Source organism: Nerophis ophidion, linkage group LG10 (assembly GCF_033978795.1).
Source record: "Nerophis ophidion isolate RoL-2023_Sa linkage group LG10, RoL_Noph_v1.0, whole genome shotgun sequence".
Classification (NCBI taxonomy): Eukaryota; Metazoa; Chordata; class Actinopteri; order Syngnathiformes; family Syngnathidae; genus Nerophis; species Nerophis ophidion.
The window spans coordinates 15,026,081-15,049,815 of record NC_084620.1 but is presented as its reverse complement, the minus strand read 5'-3'; the positions used below and the strand labels follow the sequence as shown (position 1 = coordinate 15,049,815).

At 39.3% G+C, this 23,735-nt stretch overlaps 2 protein-coding genes across 2 annotated transcripts; both read left to right on the top strand.

The window, feature by feature from the left end:
• Nucleotides 1–8,130: 8,130 nt before the first annotated feature.
• Nucleotides 8,131–12,366, top strand: LOC133560250 (doublesex- and mab-3-related transcription factor A1-like). The gene is made up of 2 exons (XM_061912577.1): nucleotides 8,131–8,626; nucleotides 11,606–12,366. The coding sequence occupies exons 1-2, from the start codon at nucleotides 8,167–8,169 to the stop codon at nucleotides 12,265–12,267; spliced, it is 1,122 nt and encodes a 373-aa protein (XP_061768561.1). The 5' UTR covers nucleotides 8,131–8,166; the 3' UTR covers nucleotides 12,268–12,366.
• Nucleotides 12,367–15,500: 3,134 nt separating this feature from the next.
• LOC133560836 (uncharacterized) lies at nucleotides 15,501–19,548 on the top strand. Its single transcript, XM_061913815.1, has 5 exons — nucleotides 15,501–16,294; nucleotides 16,476–16,662; nucleotides 16,882–17,040; nucleotides 17,209–17,283; nucleotides 19,376–19,548. The coding sequence occupies exons 1-5, from the start codon at nucleotides 15,548–15,550 to the stop codon at nucleotides 19,546–19,548; spliced, it is 1,341 nt and encodes a 446-aa protein (XP_061769799.1). The 5' UTR covers nucleotides 15,501–15,547.
• Nucleotides 19,549–23,735: the final 4,187 nt, after the last annotated feature.

Genomic DNA, 23,735 nt, shown 5'->3' with positions numbered 1-23,735 from the left:
GCTGGCGCCTATCTCAGCTACAATCGGGCGGAAGGCGGGGTACACCCTGGACAAGTCGCCACCTCATCGCAGGGCCGTTCTCAAATTGTATCTCTTCTAAATCTCCTTTACTACTGTCCTCAATCTCTTCAGATCTCTCTTGATCATCCACTGTTGCCGACTAAGTAGCTATTGTCATAAAAGTTTCTAGATTACATCATTGGCACATTTGCATAATTAATTACAACAGACGCTGTAGGAGAGAAGAATAACGTGGTGGGAGACATAAAAAGTGAGTTAAAAATGAAAATCATGTTCAAAACTGTAAATTAATTTTCTGCTGTTGATTCTTAGTTAAAGGCCTACTGAAACCCACTACTACCGACCACGCAGTCTGATAGTTTATATATCAATGATGAAATATTAACATTGCAACACATGCCAATACGGCCTTTTTAGTTTACTAAATTGCAATTCTAAATTTCCCGCGAGGTATCCTGTTGAAAACGTCGCGGAATGATGACGCGTGACGTCTCGGGTTGTAGCGGACATTTTTTTCCAGCCCGATCCAAGCTATAAGTAGTCTGCTTTAATCACATAATTGCACAGTATTCTGGACATATGTGTTGCTGAATCTTTTGCAATTTGTTCAATTAATATTGGAGAACTCAAAGTAGAAAGATGGAGGTGGGAAGCGGTGCACTGCAGCTAGTACCTTTAGCTACACAAACACGCGGTGTTACCTTGTTTAAAATTCCCAAAGGTGAAGCTTTACTATGGAACAGAGCGGTCAAGCGAACATGTCAACTGGCAGGTTTCGTTGAGAAAATTGTGGTAATAAGTCGGCTCTTACCGGAGACATCAGGGGAGCTTGTGTCCTGCTGCAGCTGCTGCGGATTATTACTTCCTCCCACCGGAGACACTGGCGGTCAACAAACCCGTGGCAACACCCTTCCGACTTTCAGGTACTGTATAATCTCACTAAAACACTAGTAACACAATAGGCAGATAAGGGATTTTCCAAAATTATCCTAGTAAATGTGTCTAATAACATCTAAATCGCTGTCACTGCCCTGGCCTTTTTCTAATAAATTTTTTTTAACTTCTTTTTTTTTTTCTTTTCTTTTCTAGTCCTTCACTCTCATTGTCCTCATCCACAAATCTTTCATCTTCGCTCAAATTAATGGGGAAATTGTCGCTTTCTCGGTCCGAATCGCTCTTGCTGCTGGTGGCTATGATTGTAAACAATGTGAGGATGTGAGGAGTTCCACAACCCGTGACGTCACACGCACATTGTCTGCTACTTCCGGTACAGGCAAGGCTTTTTTATTAGCGACCAAAAGTTGTGAACTTTATCGGAGATGTTGTCTACTAAATCCTTTCAGCAAAAATATGGCAATATCGCGAAATGACCAAGTATGACACATAGAATGGACCTGCTATCCCCGTTTAAATAAGAAAATCTAATTTCAGTAGGCCTTTAACGACGCCCTGCGCGAAACCATTGATAATTTAGCACCGCTGAAGTTAAAAAAAAGGCTCCAAACAGGCAAAGTGGAGTTTAAATAGTATCAACCGACTACTACAAACATGTTTTGTGATATTGTACCAGAATAAACTTGCCAGGCGCAAACACAAACGAAAATTCCATTTCATAGTGGCTGACGCGATAAAAGTCAGCACCCTCACGGCAATCTGCCTCACTGACGTTTATTTATGTTGTTTTAGCGTTTGCTAGTCAATCATGTCGCTTCATCTCTGCTTCTGTGCCAGTGGATTATTTGGTTAAAAAAAACAAAACACAGCAAAAGCCTTGTTTTGTGTTTCAAATGTTTTGCAGGTGTTGGTCCTGATAAGATCCACTACTTTCGAGACGGATGGCGAGGGTATCCAAGCGAAGAACAGGTGAACATGACGGTGTAGCGCAGCAAAAAAAAATAAAAAATCTAAAAGCCCATGTGGAGTCTGATATGTGTGTAATATATAATACAGAGCAGTGATTCGGTTATACAGTACACAGTGACACAGCAACCTTAATTAATACATTCCTGTTACTGCACATAGTTGATAACTAGCATTTTTAATTTTTGTCCAACATATACAGTGGGGCAAAAAAGTATTTAGTCAGCCACCGATTGTGCAAGTTCTCCCACTTAAAATGATGACAGAAGTCTGTAATTTTCATCATAGGTACACTTCAACTGTGAGAGACAGAATGTGAAAAAAAAATTCCAGGAATTCACATTGTAGGAATGTTTTAAGAATTTATTTGTAAATTATGGTGGAAAATAAGTATTTGGTCAACCATTCAAAGCTCTCACTGATAGAAGGAGGTTTTGGCTCAAAATCTCACAATACATGGCCCCATTCATTCTTCCCTTAACACGGATCAATCGTCCTGTCCCCTTAGCAGAAAAACAGCCCCAAAGCATGATGTTTCCACCCCCATTCTTCACAGTAGGTTTGGTGTTCTTGGGATGCAACTCAGTATTCTTCTTCCTCCAAACACGACAAGTTGAGTTTATATCAAAAAGTTCTATTTTGGTTTCATCTGACCACAGGACATTCTCCCAATCCTCTGCTGTATCATCCATGTATCCATTTTGGTATAAACTCAACTCGTCGACGATTGATCCGTGTTAAGGAAAGAATGAATGGGGCCATGTATTGCGAGATTTTGAGCCAAAACCTCCTTCCATCAGTGAGAGCTTTGAATGGTTGACCAAATACTTATTTTCCACCATAATTTACAAATAAATTCTTTAAAATTCCTACAATGTGAATTCCTGGATTTTTTTTTCACATTCTGTCTCTCACAGCTGAAGTGTACCTATGATGAAAATTACAGACCTCTGTCATCATTTTAAGTGGGAGAACTTTCACAATCGGTGGCTGACTAAATACTTTTTTGCCCCACTGTATATTTCTGTCAACTGTCCTTGCATAGCTGAACATTTATTTTCCCCAGAACTGTACTGGGAATAACAGAGGCCAGTTAGCATGTATATGGCCTGTGCAATTTCCCCATTAAATAAACCGATAATTACGTGTTTTCCGTTTAGTACAAATTTGTGATTCACTAGCGATTATGCATAAACTACCCTCATAAACCTTACACTTCCTTAGTGTGCTGTTATGTTGTTGTTCCTGCTCATATTTGAAATTCAAACATTAGCTGTTTTTCTTTTGTTCCTACTTATATGTTGTATTTATCGCAGAACTATCATTCCACTAAATAATGTCTCATCATAAACCTGACAGTTCCTTATTGCAGTGTTATTCAACCTTTTTTGAGCCAAGGCACATTTTTTGCATTTAAAAAATCATGAGACACACACTAGCAGAAATCATTAAAAAAACGAAACTCAGTTGACAGTAAAAAGTCGTTGTCGCAATTGTTGGATATGACTTTAAACCATAACCAAGCATGCATCACTATAGCTCGTCTCAAAGTAGGTGTCCTGTCACACCACGCCCTGACTTATTTTGAGTATTCTGCTGTTTTCCTGTGTGTAGTGTTTTAGTTCTTGTCTTGCGCTCCTATTTTGGTGGCTTTTTTTCTTTTTTTGGTATTTTCCTGTAGCAGTTTCTTGTCTTCCTTTCTAGCGATATTACCCCCATCTTCTTTGTTTTAGCAATGAAGAATATTTCAGTTGTTTTTATCCTTCTTTGTAGGGACATTGTTGATTGTCATGTCATGTTCAGATTTACTTTGTGGACGCCGACTTTGCTCCACAGTAAGTCTTTGCTGTTGTCCAGCATTCAGTTGTTGTTTACTTTGTAGCTAGTTCAGTTTTAGTTTTTGTTCTGCATGGCCTTCCCTTAGCTTCAATCCCTTTTCTTATGGACACTCAGCTTTTGTTTATTTTTGGTTTAAGCGTTAGATACCTTTTTACCTGCACGCTGACATCTACGAAGCAATTAGCTACCGGCTGCCACCTACTGATATGGAAGGGTATTACACAGTTACCCTGCCGAGCTCTACACAGCACCGACACTGAACAACAGCACACAATTTGCAGACTATAATTACTGGTTTGCAAAAAATATTTTTAACCCAAATACGTGAAATTAGATAACTTTCCACGGCACACCAGACTGTATCTCACACAGTGGTTGAAAAACACTACCTTATTGTGTAACTTCACAACTTAGTCACCCCTTAGTTTGCAATTTGAGCAGTACAAATAAAATAAATAATCATAAATGGGTTGTACTTGTATAGCGCTTTTCTACCTTCAAGGTACTCAAAGCGCTTTGACACTACTTCCACATTTAGCCATTCACACACACATTCACACACTGATGGAGGGAGCTGCCATGCAAGGCGCCAACCAGCACCCATCAGGAGCAAGGGTGAAGTGTCTTGCTCAGGACACAACGGACGTGATGAGGTTGGTATTAGGTGGGATTTGAACCAGGGACCCTCGGGTTGCGCACGGCCACTCTCCCCACTGCGCCACGCCGTCCGTATTTTACCCCACATTGTGTATCTTATATTTAATAAGGATTAATTCCCAAAAATAACATTTGCGCATGAACTATTCTCATAAACCTTACAGTGTCTTAGCACGCATCTGCCTAAACTCCTGTTCCTGCACATATTTTTCATTTGAACAGCAGAAACTGTTTTGCTTTTGTCCTATACACTGTTAATTTTATGTTTAATACAAAGTGGTGAACTCTCTGTAAATTTGTGTCAAAAAACCGCCAGTTTTTTTGTACACCTTACTGCATTCTTAGCACACCTGTAAGGCATATTATTTAACTTATGCAGAGCACCAATACCAACATGCATTAAATATGCAATATGTAATAAGAGTGGGTTTTACTTAATAGGGCCCCTTTAAATCATGGAACTGTTTTACTTTCGTATTTTTTAAATTTTAACACATTCTTTTTTGTTGTTTTTGCTTAATAATGCAGGATAAGTCGTGATAAATTTAATCAGAAGTAACATTCTTTAGTTATGTTGGCGGTATAAATAATTGCTATTTTATGGATTATATAACACCAAACAGGCAGTAAACGAGTGTTTTATTTGTTTGCATTGATGCCAATCTGTTGCTTGTAACTGGAACCTGTTGAGTGAAAGAAACATGTGACAAGGTGTGATTAGCTCTCTTGTTGACAGATGGATGCTAGGTAATTTGTAGGACAGAATAACCAGGTAGATAATCACATGTTGCTTTGTGACAAGTGGGTGCCATTGTTGTGTTAAAACCATCGCAATAGTGACAGTTGATTGCTCCGCAGGGGGAGGACAAACTGGAGGGGATTTTAAATCAAAGCTGACCTGAGGGTACAACATTTGTTTTAAAGGGTAGAAGGAAGAAAACATGTGACAACCAACTTAACATTTTTATTATTTTTGTTTGATTGTGATTTTAGTTTTTACTTGCTTTAAAATGTCTACTATGTGCTGAAAAAGTATTAATCTTTTTACTCAAATGATACACTTTTGAATTCAGATTAATCACAGATGCCCTGCGATGAGGTGGCGACTTGTGCAGGGTGTACACCATCTTCCGCCCGACTGTAGCTGAGATAGGCAACAGCGCCTCCCGCGACCCCAAAGGGAATAAGCGGTATAAAATGGATGGATGGATGGGCTATAAGAGTGTCGCTTAATTTATTCACATGCTAATTCACATGCTGCAAGCAACAGTGAAAAGGGTGCTTGCAATGCAAGCATCCCATATTATTATTATTATTATCATTATTAATTTATACTTTTGGATTTTACTCCATCTCTTGTATGAAATCAGCCCGGATTGGCTCCAGTTGACCTGTGACCCTAATGAGAACAGACCCCCTTGGATAGACCAGGTGTGTCCAAGCCTGGGGAAACTTTGATTATATTCACTTTCCTTAGGTTTTAGCATGCTAAAACCACTCCATCACTGCAAAAAGTCAGTGTTGAAATACAAAAACAAAAAAATGCAAAAATGAGGGGTATTTTATTTGAACTAAGCAACATTATCTGCCAATAGAACAAGAAAATTTGGCTTGTCAAGACTTTCCAAAACAAGTAAAATTAACTAACTTCAATTAACCCAAAATTACCTTAAAATGAGTATATTCTCATTTATAACAAGTGCACTTTTATTGGTAGGATAAAATTGAGACCTTTTTGCTCAATATGTTGAAAAATATTCTGAAATTAAGTAAATGCTAGTGCCTTTATCTTGATATATTGATATGGGGTCGGCATTATGATTTTTTTTTTCATGCTTGATGTAAGAAATTATTACTTTAAAAAAGTTATTTTATACTTGTGAGTGTTGATGACACAGTTTTGCAACAGTTGATATTCTAGTTTCAATCATGTTTTACTCAATATAGGTCATAAAATGTCAGTAACAAGCTGTAATATATTACTGATATCATTTAGGACCAAAACTCTTAAAACAAGTAAAACCCTCTAACATAAAATCTGCTTAGTGAGAAAATTTATCTTATCAGACAGAAAATAAGCAAATATCCCCCTTATTTGAGATGTTTAATTTCAGTTAGATTTCAATTTTTGCTGTGATTGTAGATCTAACTATGCTGAGCTGTTACAGATATTCAATAATTATTGTAAAGCAATGGTTATATCTTGTTAAAATATTTGATATCTTTTATCTTTTTGATGTTATAATCCTCAAACATGTTTCATTTTGTGTGCAGAATATTATTCAGTATCCTTATCGACACACAGCCAGTATTTGTAAAAATACATCCAATGTATCATTTTTGTAAGTAACTGCAGTATATATTTAATTCATGCAACTTTAAAGGCCTACTGAAATGAGATTTTCTTATTCAAACGGAGATAGCAGGTCCATTCTATGTGTCATACTTGATCATTTCTGGATATTGCCAAATTTTTGCTGAAAGGATTTAGTAGAGAACATCGACGATAAAGTTCGCAACTTATGGTCGCTAATAAAAAAGCCTAGCCTTTACCGGAAGTCGCAGACGATGACGTCACCCGTGTGAGGGCTCCTCACGTCCTCACGTTGTTTATAATGGGAGCCTCCAACAAAAAGAGGTATTCGGACCGAGAAAACAAAAATTTCCCCATTAATTTGAGCGAGGATGAAAGATTTATGGCTGAAGATATTTATAGCGAAGGACTATAAAAAATAAATAAATAAATAAAGTAAAAAATAAAAAAAAAGCGATTGCATTGTGAGCGATTCAGATGTTTTTAGACACATTTACTAGAATAATTCTGGAAGATCCTTTATCTGCTCATTGTTTTAATAGTGTTTTAGTGAGATTTTAAAGATTGTAAAGACATACCACGAGGTCGGATGGCTGCGGTGAACACGCAGTGTCTCAGAGAGAAGCCGAGGAGCCAAGCTCACAGCTGCCTTTTTTGACATGACAGCTGCTGCAGGACGACGAATAATCCATTGATGTCTCCGGTAAGATATATGTATCACAATTTACCCATCCATAAACATGCTGGTTGACGTAGAGAAAACATGTTCGCTTGACCGCTCCGCTTCACAACAAACAAAGAAACACCGGCTGTGTCTCGGTGCTAAAGACAGCTGCAATCCACCGCTTCCCACCAACAGCATTGTTCTTTATAGTCTCCATTATTAAATGAACAAATTGCAAAAGATTAAGCAACACAGATGTCCAAATTACTGTGTAATTACGCCATGAACAGAGACGACTTTTAGCCGTGTTTGGTGCAGCGCTAATATTTCCTGACAGTCCGTGACGTCATGCGTACGTGTCATCATTCCGCGACGTTTTCAACAAGAAATTGCAAATTTAAATTTAAATTTGCAATTTAGTAAACTACCCTGGCCGTATTGGCATGTGTTGCAATGTTAGTATTTCATCATTGATATATAAACTATCAGACTGCATGGTCGGTAGTAGTGGGTTTCAGCAGGCCTTTAAATAATTTCAAGAATAAAAAGAGAAAAGAACATCATATTTTTTAAAAATAGAGTATTTTTTTCCAAAATCATTGAAATAAATGATCTTAATAGTAGTAATTTTCTACATGTGCTGAGCATAGAGTTGGTTGGAGTAAGATGCAAGTTAACATAATGGAGAGGATTGGAAGGAGCGCCTTAGGGGTGTGACTCGGGTGTTGAATTTCATCCTCAACCACCTGCAGAGCCGACTTAAAAGCCTGAGGTCCAGGCTGCCAGCCTCAGTAGAGGTCCTGAGTCTGCCATGGACGCCAGCACCAGACCTCTCAGCTTGACCGGCTTACATGTGACCCCTTCCCTGCTGCACCCTCCTCCTCATCCACCAGCACACCTCTTCCTCCGGGCTCCTGCGTTGGAGCGAGGATACCCGCGGACTCCCAAGTGTGCCCGGTGCCGCAACCACGGCGTGGTGTCGGCCCTAAAGGGCCACAAACGTTTTTGTCGCTGGAGGGACTGCGTGTGTGCCAAGTGTACCCTCATAGCCGAGAGGCAGCGGGTGATGGCGGCGCAGGTGGCCCTCAGAAGGCAGCAGGCGCAGGAAGAGAGTGAGGCCAGGGAGATTCGGCTTTTGTACCCTGCAGGGCGGGCGCCGACCACTGGGGTGCCAGGGCAGCATGTGGGGTCACCATTGGGGCCCGAGATGCATACACCAAGGAGTCAGTCATTTGATTTTGACGTTTTCAGAACAGAGTCCTCCAAAGTTGGTGAGTTGCTATTATAATTGTAAAAAATTTAACAAACTTTTAACACCAGCAGACACTTTGTTCTGTACACCAGCGTCATGTACAGTAAATTATCTTTACAAAAGTATAACGGTAATACAATCTGTTTTTGTGTTTTTGTAGGTTTTTAGCCTTTTTAGTGACATTTTGGTGTAACAAAATAAACTCTGTAGGACTATTACTTTATTATTATTTTTAAACAATAGCAATATAAATTACAAAACTGTACATATTGTCACAACCACACAGATATGATACAAATATATTTGTTATATTTATCACATTTTATTTTTAAATATTTTTTTCTATGATCACAAAAAAAGTGGATTTTCATGGCCAATTTGTTGCTGGGCAGAATTTACAGGGCTGAATCAAAGCTCCCATTTTGCCCGATTTGAATATTAAAACAAATCATATACTAAGCATATTCTAGTTTTTTAAACCAAATTATAATAATAGTAACACATGATGTTCAATTGATAGCAACAGTGAAATATTTTATTTATGTTTTTAATAACTTTCTCTACAACAGCAATGTTATAAATTACAGCATAGCACACATGTGACCACCATGTGATGTGACCAACACATCTTAGAACACATCTGGTCATTTAAATGTTCCTTGTTTTTTTTTTCAGGCTATGCAATGCAAGTTGACTTTGTGCACTACATTTTGGAACAATAGTCTTCAATTAATCAATCATTCAATCAAAGATTATTTATATAGCCCTAAATCACTAGTGTCTCAAAGGGCTGCACAAACCACAACCCAACCAAGGAAAATACATGTTGCATGGTGGTCTGTTTGTCCAACAAGTCATATGTTGTAATGCAAGCAAATTTTTGGACAAAGGTTTCGTTGTCAGCATACAAAAAGCAAAATTGTTTGATTGGGTTCAGAATTCCAAAGTATGGAACTGATTCTGATTGACAATTTTTGTTGACATATGAAAGTTTTCATATTTTGTAAAGAACATGCAAAGAGACCAAGCAGATTGAAACTTTGGGGAAAAATCGAACACAGTCTGAAATATAGGTCCAGCAAATTTATTGAAACAAGATGTAAAATATCATATTTTTATCAGAGTTTATAATACATTCAATTTTTTTTATATAATCAAACAATCAAAACAGTAATAGAAGGGCCTTCCTCGTGTTTGTGTTGCTATAGGCTAAGGGGCTCAATCAGAAAGGCCACTCAGTCTAATTAAAACAAACAATGTATATGCCAATCACTTTCAAATGAGATGCAAGAACAGAGAACTATGTTAATAATTTGTGTTTGTGGAGCCACTTGTTGCCAGGCAGACTTCACAGGGCTCAATAAAAACTGCCCGATTGGCTAACTCAATAAAGTAAAAGAAATAAAAAAAAAACAAAAGAGTCATGTCCTGTCTTTTTTCAATGGACAGGAACAGCAATAAGTGCAACACTGTACTTTTAATTACTTGATTTGTTATATTATTGCTTTACAGTTTTGGACAGCTCATTTGTTTGTGTGTTTATATCTATATCTATATCTATATCTATATCTATATCTATATATATATATATATATATATATATATATTTTTTTTTTTACACACACACACATATATTGTTATTAGTAGATTGCACAGTTCAGTACATATTCCGTACAATTGACTTCTGAACCCACTCAAACAATTCTGCTTTTTGTATGACGACAACGAAACCTTTGTCCAAAAAATTGCTTGCACTACAACATATGACTTGTTGGACAAACAGACCACCATGCAACATGTATTTTCCTTGGTTGGGTTGTGGTTTGTGCAGCCCTTTGAGACACTAGTGATTTAGGGCTATATAAATAATCTTTGATGACATCTGGACTCATGCCCGTGTTTCCACTGCGTCTTCCATCCACACAAATGTGTGTGTGTGTGATGTGTGTGTGTGTATATATATATATATATATATATATATATATATATATATATATATATATATATATATATATATATATATATATATATATATATATATATTTATATATATATATATATATATATATATATATATATATATATATATATATATATGTATATATATGTATATATATATCCATCCATCCATTTTCTACCGCTTATTCTCTTTTGGGGTCGCGGGGGGCGCTGGCGCCTATCTCAGCTACAATCAGGCGGAAGGCGGGGTACACCCTGGACAAGTCGCCACCTCATCGCAGGGCCAACGCAGATAGACAGACAACATTCACACTCACATTCACACACTAGGGCTATATATATATATATATATGTACAGTATGTGTATATATACATATATGTATGTATGTATGTGTATATATATAATATGTATGTATTATGTATATATATATATGTATATATATGTATGTATATATATATATATATATGTATATATATACAGTCTATATATGTATGTATGTGTATATACATATATATACTGTATAAATGTGTATATTTACTGTATAAATGTATGTATGTATATATATATGAGTGTATATATATGTATATGGGTATATATATATGCATATGGGTGTATATATGTATGTATGTATGTGTATATATATGCATATATATATATGTATGTATGTGTGTATATATACATATACATACATATGTATGTATATGTATACATGTATGTATGTATGTATAAATATATATATTTATATATATGTGTATATATAAGTATATATATAGGTCTATATATGTATGTGTATATATGTGTAAATCTATGTATATATGTATATTTTCATATGTATATATGTGTATATAGATACATATATATGTATGTATATGTTTATATATATATATATTTTTTTAAATATGACGCAATACTTTGAAAATAATATATTACAAAGTAGTATTGCGTCACAGGTTTTTTGGACACTTGCTTTGTTTTTGTATGGTCGAAATCTCCCAGTCACTTTGTTTTACTGGATAATTGCTTTTTTCTTTCTTTCAGATGACAACCTGAGCAAGTACGCTTATAACGCTTTCATAGGCCACCCCCTCTTGGCTCCGCCCATGTCAAAGCCTCAGCCCCCACGCAAGGACAATTCGATGACGGACCAGCGCACAGAAAGCCCTGCTTCTGTGTCCTCCGACGGGGATTCGGGTAGCGAGTCGGAAAAACCTAAGGACTACTACCTGGCGAGCCGAGATCACGAACTCCATCCTCAGGAATCATCTGAAATTTTAGCCAAGCTCTTTCCCCATCAAAAACGCGACATGCTTGAGACTACTGTGAGATCATGCAAAGACGACATTGTGAAGTCCATCGAGCTGGTGCTAACCGCCAAAGATAGCAATACAACGCCAAAGCCTCCGTCGCAGGAATCCGTTTTCTCGCCAATCAGCATGTCGCCCTTAGTCGGAGATTACAACTTAAGCCCTCGCCTTGGAGTCAACCCCTTACGATTTGCCTATTCCACCGCGGCAAACACTAGCATGGCTGGTTTCATGTCGCCGTACGTGACATCCGGACTCATGCCCATGTTTCCGCTGCGTCCTCCATCCTTGGACGCATACTCCTTCCCTGGCGTGATCCGAGACCTTGCTTACCTTCCAACTAAAGAGTTGCTGTGCAACGCGAGTCTGTACAAACATCTGGCCAATAACAAATGATTCTTTTTAAAGCTATTTCCTCTTTCAAAAAGCCGGTCGGACATTGAGCTCATGTTGTAAAAATGTATTCGTCACAATAATAAAACTTTACAAAGACGATTCTGTTGTCAGTTTTTCTTTATTTTCTTAAAATTCCCACATTATTTTGGTCATATGAGCTGGGAGTTCAACAAACGATGATTTTATTTATTTATGTGGAAAATATATATGTGTTTTCTAAAAAATGATGATATAATATAACATAAAAATAAAGATGAATTACTGTGTTTCCAGAGGGATAATTCTAAAACATTTAAGGCTATTGTTACGTACGACGGGGGAAGGAGACAACAATACGGCATGAATCAATTCAATAGTTTTATTGAAGCTGATGATGAATGTGTGGGATGTGTATGGTACTCCAACTGTTTGGTGCAAAACGATGTGTAGAATTAACGATGTAAATGTTACCAGAGTTTGTTGTATGTGAGTGTTGGATGAATCCTTCATCAGACCGGAGGGGCAAAGCGAGAAGGCAGTCTGTGGGCAAGCAAGCAGTCGGGGGCTGGAGAGAAGCAACGAGGCCCGTGTCCTAGCAGGGCTCGAGGATCGAGGGAGGCAGTCCAGAATCCAGAGGGAAGTCGAGGCACACAGCTCCATCACGGGGAACAGGAAAGGCTCTGTGGGGATAAACATTTCTTCAGAGTTCCTCGAGAGGTAATCAAGAAGGGCGAATGAGTGCAAGATTTTACAAAAAATGACGAGAAAAAGTGGCACACAGTCTAGTTCAAGGGAGCAGAGTTAAACAATGCATGAGTTTGCAGTGAACACTTCGTTAAAGGTTTGTTTGATATGCTTTTAACGTTTAGTATTTGCCATTTAAGTATTATCTTGATATTATTCATATTTTATCTTTTTTTGGACTTCTTCAAACACATTTTTGCTACCAGCCTTTGATAAAGCACCAACTTGGCGAGTCTAAATAAAATAATGCAAATATGAGAAACACCTAAAAGACTTAAGCTTTTACCAAAGGCAGCAATCATAAATGAAGCTTTCAGCACTTACACAATATTGACATTCATTGTTATATTTTGATAAAGACAGGTAAAAAAAAATGTGCACATGTGAACTCAGGACTACTAAGGACCTTCGTATTGTGTGGCACATGCACTACCTTTTGCTGATTCTGTAGCATGCCGTCGCAAAACAATGTGTTACTACGCTAGTGTTAACTGTGGTGATAGTTGTCGTACATAATGGAGCCACTAGATGGCACGCTAGAAGATTGTGTGTGGATGACTGCTGTAGTATATATATATATATATATATATATATCCATCCATCCATCCATTTTCTACCGCTTATTCCCTTTCGGGGATGCGGGGGGCGCTGGCGCCTATCTCAGCTACAATCGGGCGGAAGGCAGGGTACACCCTGGACAAGTCGCCACCTCATCGCAGGGCAAACACAGATAGACAGACAACATTCACACTCACATTCACACACTAGGGCCAATTTAGTGTTGCCAATCAACCTATCTCCAGGTGCATGTCTTTGGAGGTGGGAGGAAGCCGGAGTACCCGGAGGGAACCCACGCATTCACGGGGAGAACATGCAAACTCCACACAGAAAGATCCCGAGCCTGGGATTGAACCCAAGACTGCAGGACCTTTGTATTGTGAGGCAGACGCACTAACCCCCCTGCCACCGTGAAGCCATATATATATATATATATATATATATATATATATATATATATATATATATATATATATATATATACATATATATATGTATATACATATATATATATATATACACATATATATACATATATATATATATATATATATATATATATATATATATATATATATATATATATATATATATATATACACATATATATATATATATATATATATATAGCGAAGAAGAACAGACCGCCAGGTGTCTGATATGAGTTGATGTCCTACCTGACTGGCAGGCTTGCCACTGACAGTTTGTTTGTGTTTTAGTTTTTCCTCTGTGTGTGTTTAGTATTTCCTGTCCGTACTTCCTGTCAGCACTCTTATTTTGGTTCAGCTTCCTGTTTTTCTCCCTGTGTGCTGTTTTCCCTCAGCTGCGAATGATTGGCACCTGGCCACACCCGTTGTCAATCAGCCCGATCCTATTTGTACCTGCTTTGTCTTGACTCAGTTGCTGGATTATTGTCGTTGCCACATGTCGCTCTTGTCGTTGCTACCTGTCGTGTCGATGTCATCACTACAGCTACTACCTGTCATGCTACTATTTGTCCTTGTCGTCGTAGCGGTAAGCTGTTCCTATTAGCTATTTGTAGTTTATTTTCTCCTAGCTCTTTTGTTTCGTGTTTTCTTGTTAGCCATTAGCTGTTTCCAGTTTTGCTACCTGCTAGCTTCCACACAAAGTTCCTTTTCGTTTTCTTGCTCCCACGCTAGCTCCTTTAGTTTGTTATCCGCCCACGTGCGTGCTTTTTGTTTGTTGTTGTTTAGTTTTTATTAAATCATGTTTTGGGGTTTGACACCAACAAACTTTGACACTGACGGCATTAAAGACGTATTTGTGAATAATCAACATATGTTTTCGTGGGAAACATAACATGGTGCCAGGAGTGAACTACTTGAAGCCATGGAAAGTGTAAAGCTGCACGAAGCTGTAAATTGGACCGGGAATGTTGACTGAGTGGCGCACCTTTTAACAGCGTTCATGCTGTATATCCAAGCGACTGGACTGGATGACCAACCCGAGGCAAGGAGAAAAGCACCAGGTTCGATTTGTTTTCCAAATCAATGTTCAAATGGTTCAAGCCCAATAGAAAAAGTATTCATAATTTATGTAAATGAGGTATCCATATTACATGTAGCTGTTTCTCCATTTTCTGGGAAATACAAGAGAACAAGGATGCTAGATGGACTGGGTACCGATTGGGACAGCACCAACAGCAATGACTAGTAGCAAGAGCACCCAATCAGGGAAAATACATCATAGAGCAAAGGGTATGTCTATTTCGGTGATGAACATGATTCTGCACATCACAGTACACATTGCACAGCTGCCTGTGCAGAGTAGAGTAGACGGATAAATTAGGTGATTCAAAGACAATAATTAGTATGTGATCCTAGTTTAATTTTAACAGATTATATAAAGCAACTTTTGTTTTATTTTATTGCTAGGACTCCAGGTGACCTCAGAGATCCTCGAGAGGGTTAGAGCTCGGACAGCCAGGGTTAGTTAAGTCCCATCGTCAAGTGCAGCAGCTCCATCTGACAGCCCCGAGATGCAGCCCAACAAAGCAACTCCAGGTGCGTCTGGAATGCAGGCCAAGCTACGACCACCTCCTGCATTGTTTGATGAAGGACCAGCATCAAGTCCCGCTGCGCCTTCTGTTAGTGGTTCTTCCGATGTCAGCTATGTGCCAGGTGGGTCATCGACATCGGATCCGTGTGAATCTGACGGGTTGCCAGATCCCACACGTACTCCCAAGATGCGGGAAGAGGGCTGCCACAAGGAACCGAAGTACATCATCTTTGAGTCGTGGCTTCAGAGTCTCGTCAAGTGGTGTCACTATCCAGCCTGTGGCAGCCAGGACATAAGCCCTTCTTGGGATTCGAACGGTACACAGCTGATCATGACTATACAATGCGCATCATGTGACCAGAGGAGTAGGTGGAGCAGCCAGCCAAACATTGGCCCTTATGCCGCGGGCAACATCCTGCTATCTGCTGGCATCCTCTTCGCTGGCACATCTTCTGGCAAGGTGTTGCAAGTGCTGAACAGCATCGGAGTGGTCAGGTATGTGAAGAGAACATTTTTCAACCACCAGGAGCTCATCCTGCAGCCAGCCATTAAAAAGGTGTGGGAGGAACAGCAACGGACGCACCTCACCATGCTGCAGGTGGAAGGCCAACCCCTCGTCCTTGGTGGTGATGGGCAAGCAGACAGTCCGGGACACAGCGCCAAGTTCGGTACCTACACCACAATGGAGCTTGAGGCCAATGTGGTTCTCGACCTTCAGGTTGTACAGGTACATATAATCTCACTAAAACACTAACACAATAAGCAGATAAGGGATTTTCCAGAATTAAGAAAGAGTACATTTTTCTAATAACATTCACCATTTCAATGAATCACAAGCTTGCATTAAGTTTATACTAAGCCCCTTTTTATTTTTTTTCCTTGCTCATTCATTTTCTGTCATATTTCAGAGCAACGAATGTCATGGCAGCTACCATGTGGAGATGGAAGGACTGAAGAGGATGGTGGAGGTGCTGATCAGCTGGGACCTGGATGTCGAGGTGCTGGTGACAGACAGACACAGACAGATCGCTAAATCGATTCACAAAAACATGCCCAATACATGGCACTGCTATGACATCTGGCATGTTGCAAAATGTTAGTTGGAATATTTGTATGCATGACAAGTTGTGAAGTAGTGTGTACATACTGTATTAGTGATCAGATGAATGCGATATTGTATTTAATCCACAAATTTCTGCTTTTTTCTATTTGTAGCCATCAGGAAGAAACAGTAGGCCACCCTCAAGCTCAAGGACTGTTAAGACCTGAAGCCCAGGGTGCGAAGTATAATTAACCACCTCTACTGGGCATCAGCGTCTACACCGCCAAGAGAGGGGGGACTTCTGGTTGCCAAGTGGAAGTCTGTGGAGCGACATATTCAGGACATCCACAAGGACCACGGCGACCTCTTCCCAATTTGTGCTCATGGACAACTGCACGGTAGAAGGCTGCAAAAGAAATGGCTCAAACCAAGTGAGTAGGCAAATAAGTTGCCCGAAAGCAGTGAGTGACTAGCAGTATTTTCCTGCACATCTTTTGAAAGTCAAAAAATTCAGATAAACTTGTAAATAAATAACCAGTTTTCAAGTTGACTGGAACATTTTTTGTAGAAACATTGTTCTATTTCAAATTTATGTTTAGGTTCACGCTCAGCAGTGAAACTGGAGGAGGTGGTCAACAACAAGTCCCTGCTGAAAGATATCGCCATGCTGTCGGGTGAACACCAGACTTCCAAGTTGTAGGTGTTCCATAGCCTTATCATACAGGTAAGAATTAGGCTGATCGCCTGTAGGTGGCGTCGGTGGTTACCACCTGCCACTAGGACTTTGGGGGCCACGGAGCAAAATACTAGATCATACTACAAACCCCGTTTCCATATGAGTTGGGAAATTGTGATAGATGTAAATATTAACGGAAGACAATCCTTTTCAACCCATGTTCAGTTGAATGCACTACAAACACAAGATATAAACTTGATTTTTTTTTGCAAATAATAATTAACTTAGAATTTCATGGCTGCAACATGTGCCAAAGTAGTGGGGAAAGGGCATGTTCACCACTGTTACATCATCTCTTCTTTAAACAACACTCAAATGTTTGGGAACCGAGGAAACTAATTGTTGAAGCTTTGAAAGTGGAATTCTTTCTCATTCTTTTATGTAGAGCTTCAGTCGTTCAACAGTCCGGGATCTCCGCTGTCGTATTTTACGCTTCATAATGCACCACACATTTTCGATGGCAGACAGGTCTGGACTGCAGGCGGGCCTGGAAAGTACCCGCACTCTTTTACTACGAAGTTACGCTGTTGTAACATGTGGCTTGGCATTGTCTTGCTGAAATAAGCAGGCACGTCCATGATAATGTTGCTTGGATGACAACATATGTTGCTCCAAAACCTGTATGGACCATTCAGCATTAATGGTGCCTTCACAGATGTGTAAGTTACCCATGCCTTGGGCACTAATACACCCCCATTCCATCAGAGATGCTGGCTTTTGAACTTTGCGCCTACAACAATCCGGATGGTTGTTGTCCTCTTTGTTCCGGAGGACACCATGTCCACAGTTTCCAAATATAATTTGAAATGTGGACTCGTCAGACCACAGAACATTTTTCCACTTTGCATCAGTCCATCTTAGATGAGCTCAGGCCCAGCGAAGCCAGCGGCGTTTCTTGGTGTTGTTGATAAATGTGTTTTGCTTTGCATAGTACAGTTTTAGCTTCCATTTACAGATGTAGCAACCAACTGTAGTTACTGACAGTGGTTTTATGAAGTGTTCCTGAGCCCATGTGGTGATATCCTTTACACACCGATGTCGGTTTTTGATGCAGTACCGCCTGAGGGATCAAAGGTCTGTAATATTGTCGCTACGTGCAGTGATTTCTCCAGATTCTCTGAACCTTTTGATCATTTTACGGACCGTAGATGGTAAAGTCCCTAAATTCCTTGCAATAGCTCGATGAGAAATGTTGTTCTAAAACTGTTTGACAATTTGCTTACAAAATGGTGACCCTCGCCCCATCCTTGTTTGTGAATTACTTATCATTTCATGGAAGCTGTTTTTATACCCAATCATGGCACCCACCTGTTCCCAATTAGCCTGCACACCTGTAGAATGTTCCAAATAAGTGTTTGATGAGCATTTCTCAACTTTATCAGTATTTATTGCCACCTTTCCCAAACTTCTTTGTCACGTGTTGCTGGCATCAAATTCTAAAGTTAATGATTATTTGTAAAAAAAAATGTTTATCAGTTTTGAGCAGCAAATATGTTGTCTTTGTAGCATATTCAACTGAATATGAGTTGAAAATTATTTGCAAATCATAGTATTTCATTTATATTTACATCTTACACAATTTCCCAACTCATATGGAAACAAGGTTTGTAAATGTCACTAGTGTGTGCCATACTTTAGTACGTTTGCATATAATTATATGACATCATCAAACACACACGTTCAAACGTATCTGTCCTCCCTGCTGAGTAAAGTACACAATGTCTTATTACATTATTCTGCTCCCACACCTAGGAACCTGCTTGCTGGGCTGCACTGGAATGAAAACTCGAGCCGCCCTATAGCCATTATACACAAGCGGGTGCTGAGCGCTATGCAGTATGCTACCCAAACTATAAAGCAGGGGGCCATGTGGTCAAGAAAATCGCGACAGAGCCAACTTACCATAAGTGTATAGGATACAAAACATGTAAACACTCGACACTTTGTATCATGATAATAATATTGTCATGTTACACTCTCCATGAGTATATTATGTTGTGAGTAGGAACATGTACAATTGTATTTTGCAGGCTACCCAGATGACTTGATTAGGGAGGTTGTTGCTGGCTGCAGACAGACCCTTGACGAGAGAACACCAGTTGCCGTCACCGTGGATGTGCCTCCCTTCCTCTGCGATGAACTGGAGAAGCCAGACAAGGAGGAAGCCATCGCTAAGCCCAGGAGTCGCTTCGCTAAGCGTTAACTACAGTGGCCATGTGGATTCTGTTGCAGTCACTGCACGTCTTGGAACCCTGTGTAGTCCATCGATGGAAATGTTCTAATCTTATGTTTTACACAAGGTGGTAGTGCCACCCTTATGTCCTTTCCAAGATATCCCCAGCAGAAGCGGACAAACTGTCAATATGCTGTGTATCGTTCCCGCCTGCAAGTACAAAATAGTTGATAGCAAATTATGGCACCTGTCATTATCCGGACATGGATACACAGTGACTCATTGTTCTCTGAGATGCAAAAGACATTGTCATACATTCTATTCATTTGTCATTTACTGTTGCAGTAAATTGTAAATATTGTTGACATCAACGGTCCATGTATGTAATACTTCTATGATATATAATGTCATGTACATTGTAGCACAGTCCATTTCACAGAACAAGAATAAGATAAGAAAGCGCTCATTTTGACTTATCTTCCAAAGGTTGTTAGAATAAAGAATGATTTGAACTTATTAGTGCCTCACTCATTTTGCTGTTGCTGCAGCACGCCATATTGCTGTTTGTAGGCATAATACGCTGTCTGCAGCACCCATTCGTCCTGACACACAGATTGAAAGCCAGGGTGGTCTATGATGCACGTCTCCACCCCTTTCAGCTCCATTGTTCTGGCCATTGTCTCTAGCTCATGACAGCTGGCACACTCAGCCACTGTCTCCATGTTCACACAGTTGTGACATGTACACCTGGAAATCAATCAATGTTTATTTATATAGCCCTAAATCACAAATGTCTCCAAGAACTGTACAAACCATTACGACTACGACATCCTCGGAAGAACCCACAAAATAGAAATATTCATAATATTTGCAAATCAATTCATACTATTGACACCTGCAATCTGCATCCATGTACAATAATAAATATTATCATTGTCTTGTTTTGGATCTTAATCTACATGCATATTTTTAGTATTGCCGGTATATGGAGCTGTGGCCCATAAAAATAATGGGAAATTAATTGGGTTTGACATTGTGTCAATGATAGTTTATATATAGGCCTGGGCCTGGGGTGTAAGTTGTAACACTAACAGTAACAGTGCAAGACTAGGCCACCAGCTAAAATTAGTCTATAAATAAATAACATTTGACCATTCTGAACTCTGAAGGCGATCTATGTCGTGTGCTACCCCAGGATCAATATCAGTAGCGTCCTCCTGACCGTCACCGTCAGCGTCGGGTTCAAAGCGGTATGGCTCTATCCCTTGTTGCGGTTGGGCCTGGCTGAGTGATCTTGCCACCCCCACGGCGCCTCTCACAGCATCTTCCCTATCTGAATCGCTCCCACTGCCCTCTAGTCCTTCACTTTCACTTTCCTCATCCACAAATCTTTCATCCTCGCTCATGGGGAAATCGTTGCTATCTCGGTCCGAATCTCTCTCGCTGCTGGTGGCCATGATTGTAAACAATGTGCGGATGTGAAGAGCTCCACAACCCGTGAAATCACGCGCATATCGTCTGCTACTTCCGGTACAGGCAAGGCTTTTTTAAAAGCGAACAAAAGTTGCGAACTTTATCGTCGATGTTCTCTACTAAATCCTTTCAGCAAAAATATGGCAATATCGCGAAATGATCAAGTATGACACATACTGTAGAATGGACCTTCTATCCCCGTTTAAATAAGAAAATCGCATTTCAGTAGGCCTTTAAGAATCCAAAGACTCATGATAAAGCTTTAACACTATGATTTTGACCTCATCTATACGCCTGGTAAGTACATTGTTCCAGCAGATGCTCTGTCACGAGTTACAAAATACAGTGATTCTCCCAGCATTAGTGCTACAGAGACTGCATGTAAACCTCATCTATGAATCGTGACCTGTATCAGATTTTAAGTCCAGGCATATCGCAGCTGAAACAGAGAGAGCCATTTGTTTACAAAGAGTCATCAGGAATATGAAAGAAGGATGGCCAAAAGGTGATTGCCAGCAATTTTACAACATCCGAACAGAGCTGAGTGTGATCAATGGACTCTTCCTCCGGGGAAATCAAGTTGTTATCCCGCAGTCACTGAGTTTAGAAATGCTTAAACAGTTACATGAGGGGCATCTTGGCATAGAGAAGTGTAAGAGACTATTTATTGGCCAGGAATAAATGCAGATATTGACACAATGGTTTGAAGATGTGAAACAAGTTTAAAACATAAAGCAAAATAATCTATGAACATTATAGACTTACCGGAGGAGCCTTGGCAAAAAGTTGGGAGAGACTTGTTCTACTTTGATGGAAAGAATTACTTGATTGGGATTGATTACTTCTCCAAATTATCCCGAAATGCCGCTACTTCCAAGAATCTCAGCAACTTGCGTCATAAGACACATGAAATCAATATTTGTTTGACATGGGATCCCACAGATTGTATAGTGATAATGGACCCTGTTACAATTGTAAGGCGTTCAAATGATTTGCTGTGGAGTATGATTTTCGACATGTGACCGCAAGCCCTTTGTTTTGCCAATCCAATGGGAAGGCAGAGAAAGGAGTCCACATAGTCAAACAGTTACTGAAAAAGGCACAAGACAGCAAGTCAGACCTATATTTGGCTCCGAGTTATCGCTCCACTCCGCCAGAACATGTTAAATCTCCTGCTGAACTACTGATGGGGTGAAAACTGCGCACCAATCTACCTTACATTGCAAAACAAAATAAAAACAAGGAGTTGAGGCACAAATTGACAAATCTCCAAAGAAGGCAAAAATCTAATTATGATAAAACTACAAAAGTTTTGGTGCCACTGACTAGACATGATACAGTGAGAGTATAAGATGCAAATATCTGGAATAGGAAAGCCACTGTACTCAAATAAATAGCGCTAAGATCTTACATCGTCAAAACTGAAGACGGACACATTCTGAAAAGGAGTCGACGAAGTTTGCTCAAAACTAAACAGACAATAGAGGACACAACTGGAAAAGATTTGACTACTGCTGTTACGGAGACTGCAAAGGACACCACGACTGGTGAAGATAAAGTTAAAGTACCAATGATTGTCACACACACACACACAAGGTGTGGCGAAATTATTCTCTGCATTTGACCCATCATCCTTGATCACCCCATTTTTGGTGATTTAACCCCCAATTCCAACTCCTTGATGCTGAGTGCCAAGCAGGGATGTAATGGGTCCCATTTTTATAGTCTTTGGTATGACTCGGCCGGTGTGACTGTCACTGCGTCACCTGAGCCGACAACAATCATTGTGCCTGAAGAGATTGGACCAGCTGACCAGATGGACACATTACCCGTGCTGAGAAGATCTGGACACATAGTTAACCCCCCTGATTGACTGAATCTTTATTGATTCTGACGTGTGTGTGTGTGTGTGGGTGCGTGTGTGTGTGTGTGTGTGTGTGTGTGTGTGTGTGTGTGTGTGTATTTATATATATACAGGTGTGGGAAAAATCACAAGACTACTTCATCTCTACAGAACTGTTTCATGAGGGGTTCCCTCATATATATATATATATATATATATATATATATATATATATATATATATATATATATATATATATATATATATATGGCATTAAAGCCTAATTGTGAATACTCAACTGATTGTCCTACATATGTTTTCACTTGAAACATAACTACAGTCTGGTCATTATACAGCAGGGGTAGGGAACCTATGGCTCTAGAGCCAGATGTGGCTCTTTGGATGACTGCACCTGGCTCTCAGATAAATCTTAGCTGACATTGCTTAACACGATAAGTAATTAGTAATTACACTCAAAATATAAATAACGTTCAAAATATTAAACATTCTCATGCATTTTAATCCATTCATCCGTTTTCTACCGCACCTGTTCAAGAAGTTGCATTAATTGGAGAATTATTTTATCTATTACTGGTTTACTATTTACGATTACTATTTATTACAAGCTTCAGAATAACAATGTTATTAAAATGAATAAGAGACTTATTATACTCTAAAAATGTTGGTCTTACTTAAAATGCACGCATTTAGTTGTATTCAGTGTTAAAAAATATTATATGGCTCTCACGGAAATACATTTTAAAATATTTGGCTTTCATGGCTCTCTCAGCCAAAAAGGTTCCCGACCCCTGTTATACAGTATACAGAACAAAAATTAAGTATTGTTGACAGTTTTTAAAGCATTTGCAAAGGGATTTGGAGGCGGAATGGATCGATCCTA

Bases quoted from the DNA above. Each gene is read 5' to 3' on its own strand.
- LOC133560250 (XM_061912577.1), top strand. From the start codon at position 8,167: ATGGACGCCAGCACCAGACCTCTCAGCTTGACCGGCTTACATGTGACC. The intron at 8,627-11,605 runs GTGAGTTGCTAT...TCTTTCTTTCAG, and splicing joins AACAGAGTCCTCCAAAGTTG to ATGACAACCTGAGCAAGTAC.
- LOC133560836 (XM_061913815.1), top strand. From the start codon at position 15,548: ATGCAGCCCAACAAAGCAACTCCAGGTGCGTCTGGAATGCAGGCCAAG. The intron at 16,663-16,881 runs GTTAGTTGGAAT...ACTGGGCATCAG, and splicing joins CATCTGGCATGTTGCAAAAT to CGTCTACACCGCCAAGAGAG. The intron at 17,041-17,208 runs GTGAGTAGGCAA...ATTTATGTTTAG, and splicing joins AAAGAAATGGCTCAAACCAA to GTTCACGCTCAGCAGTGAAA.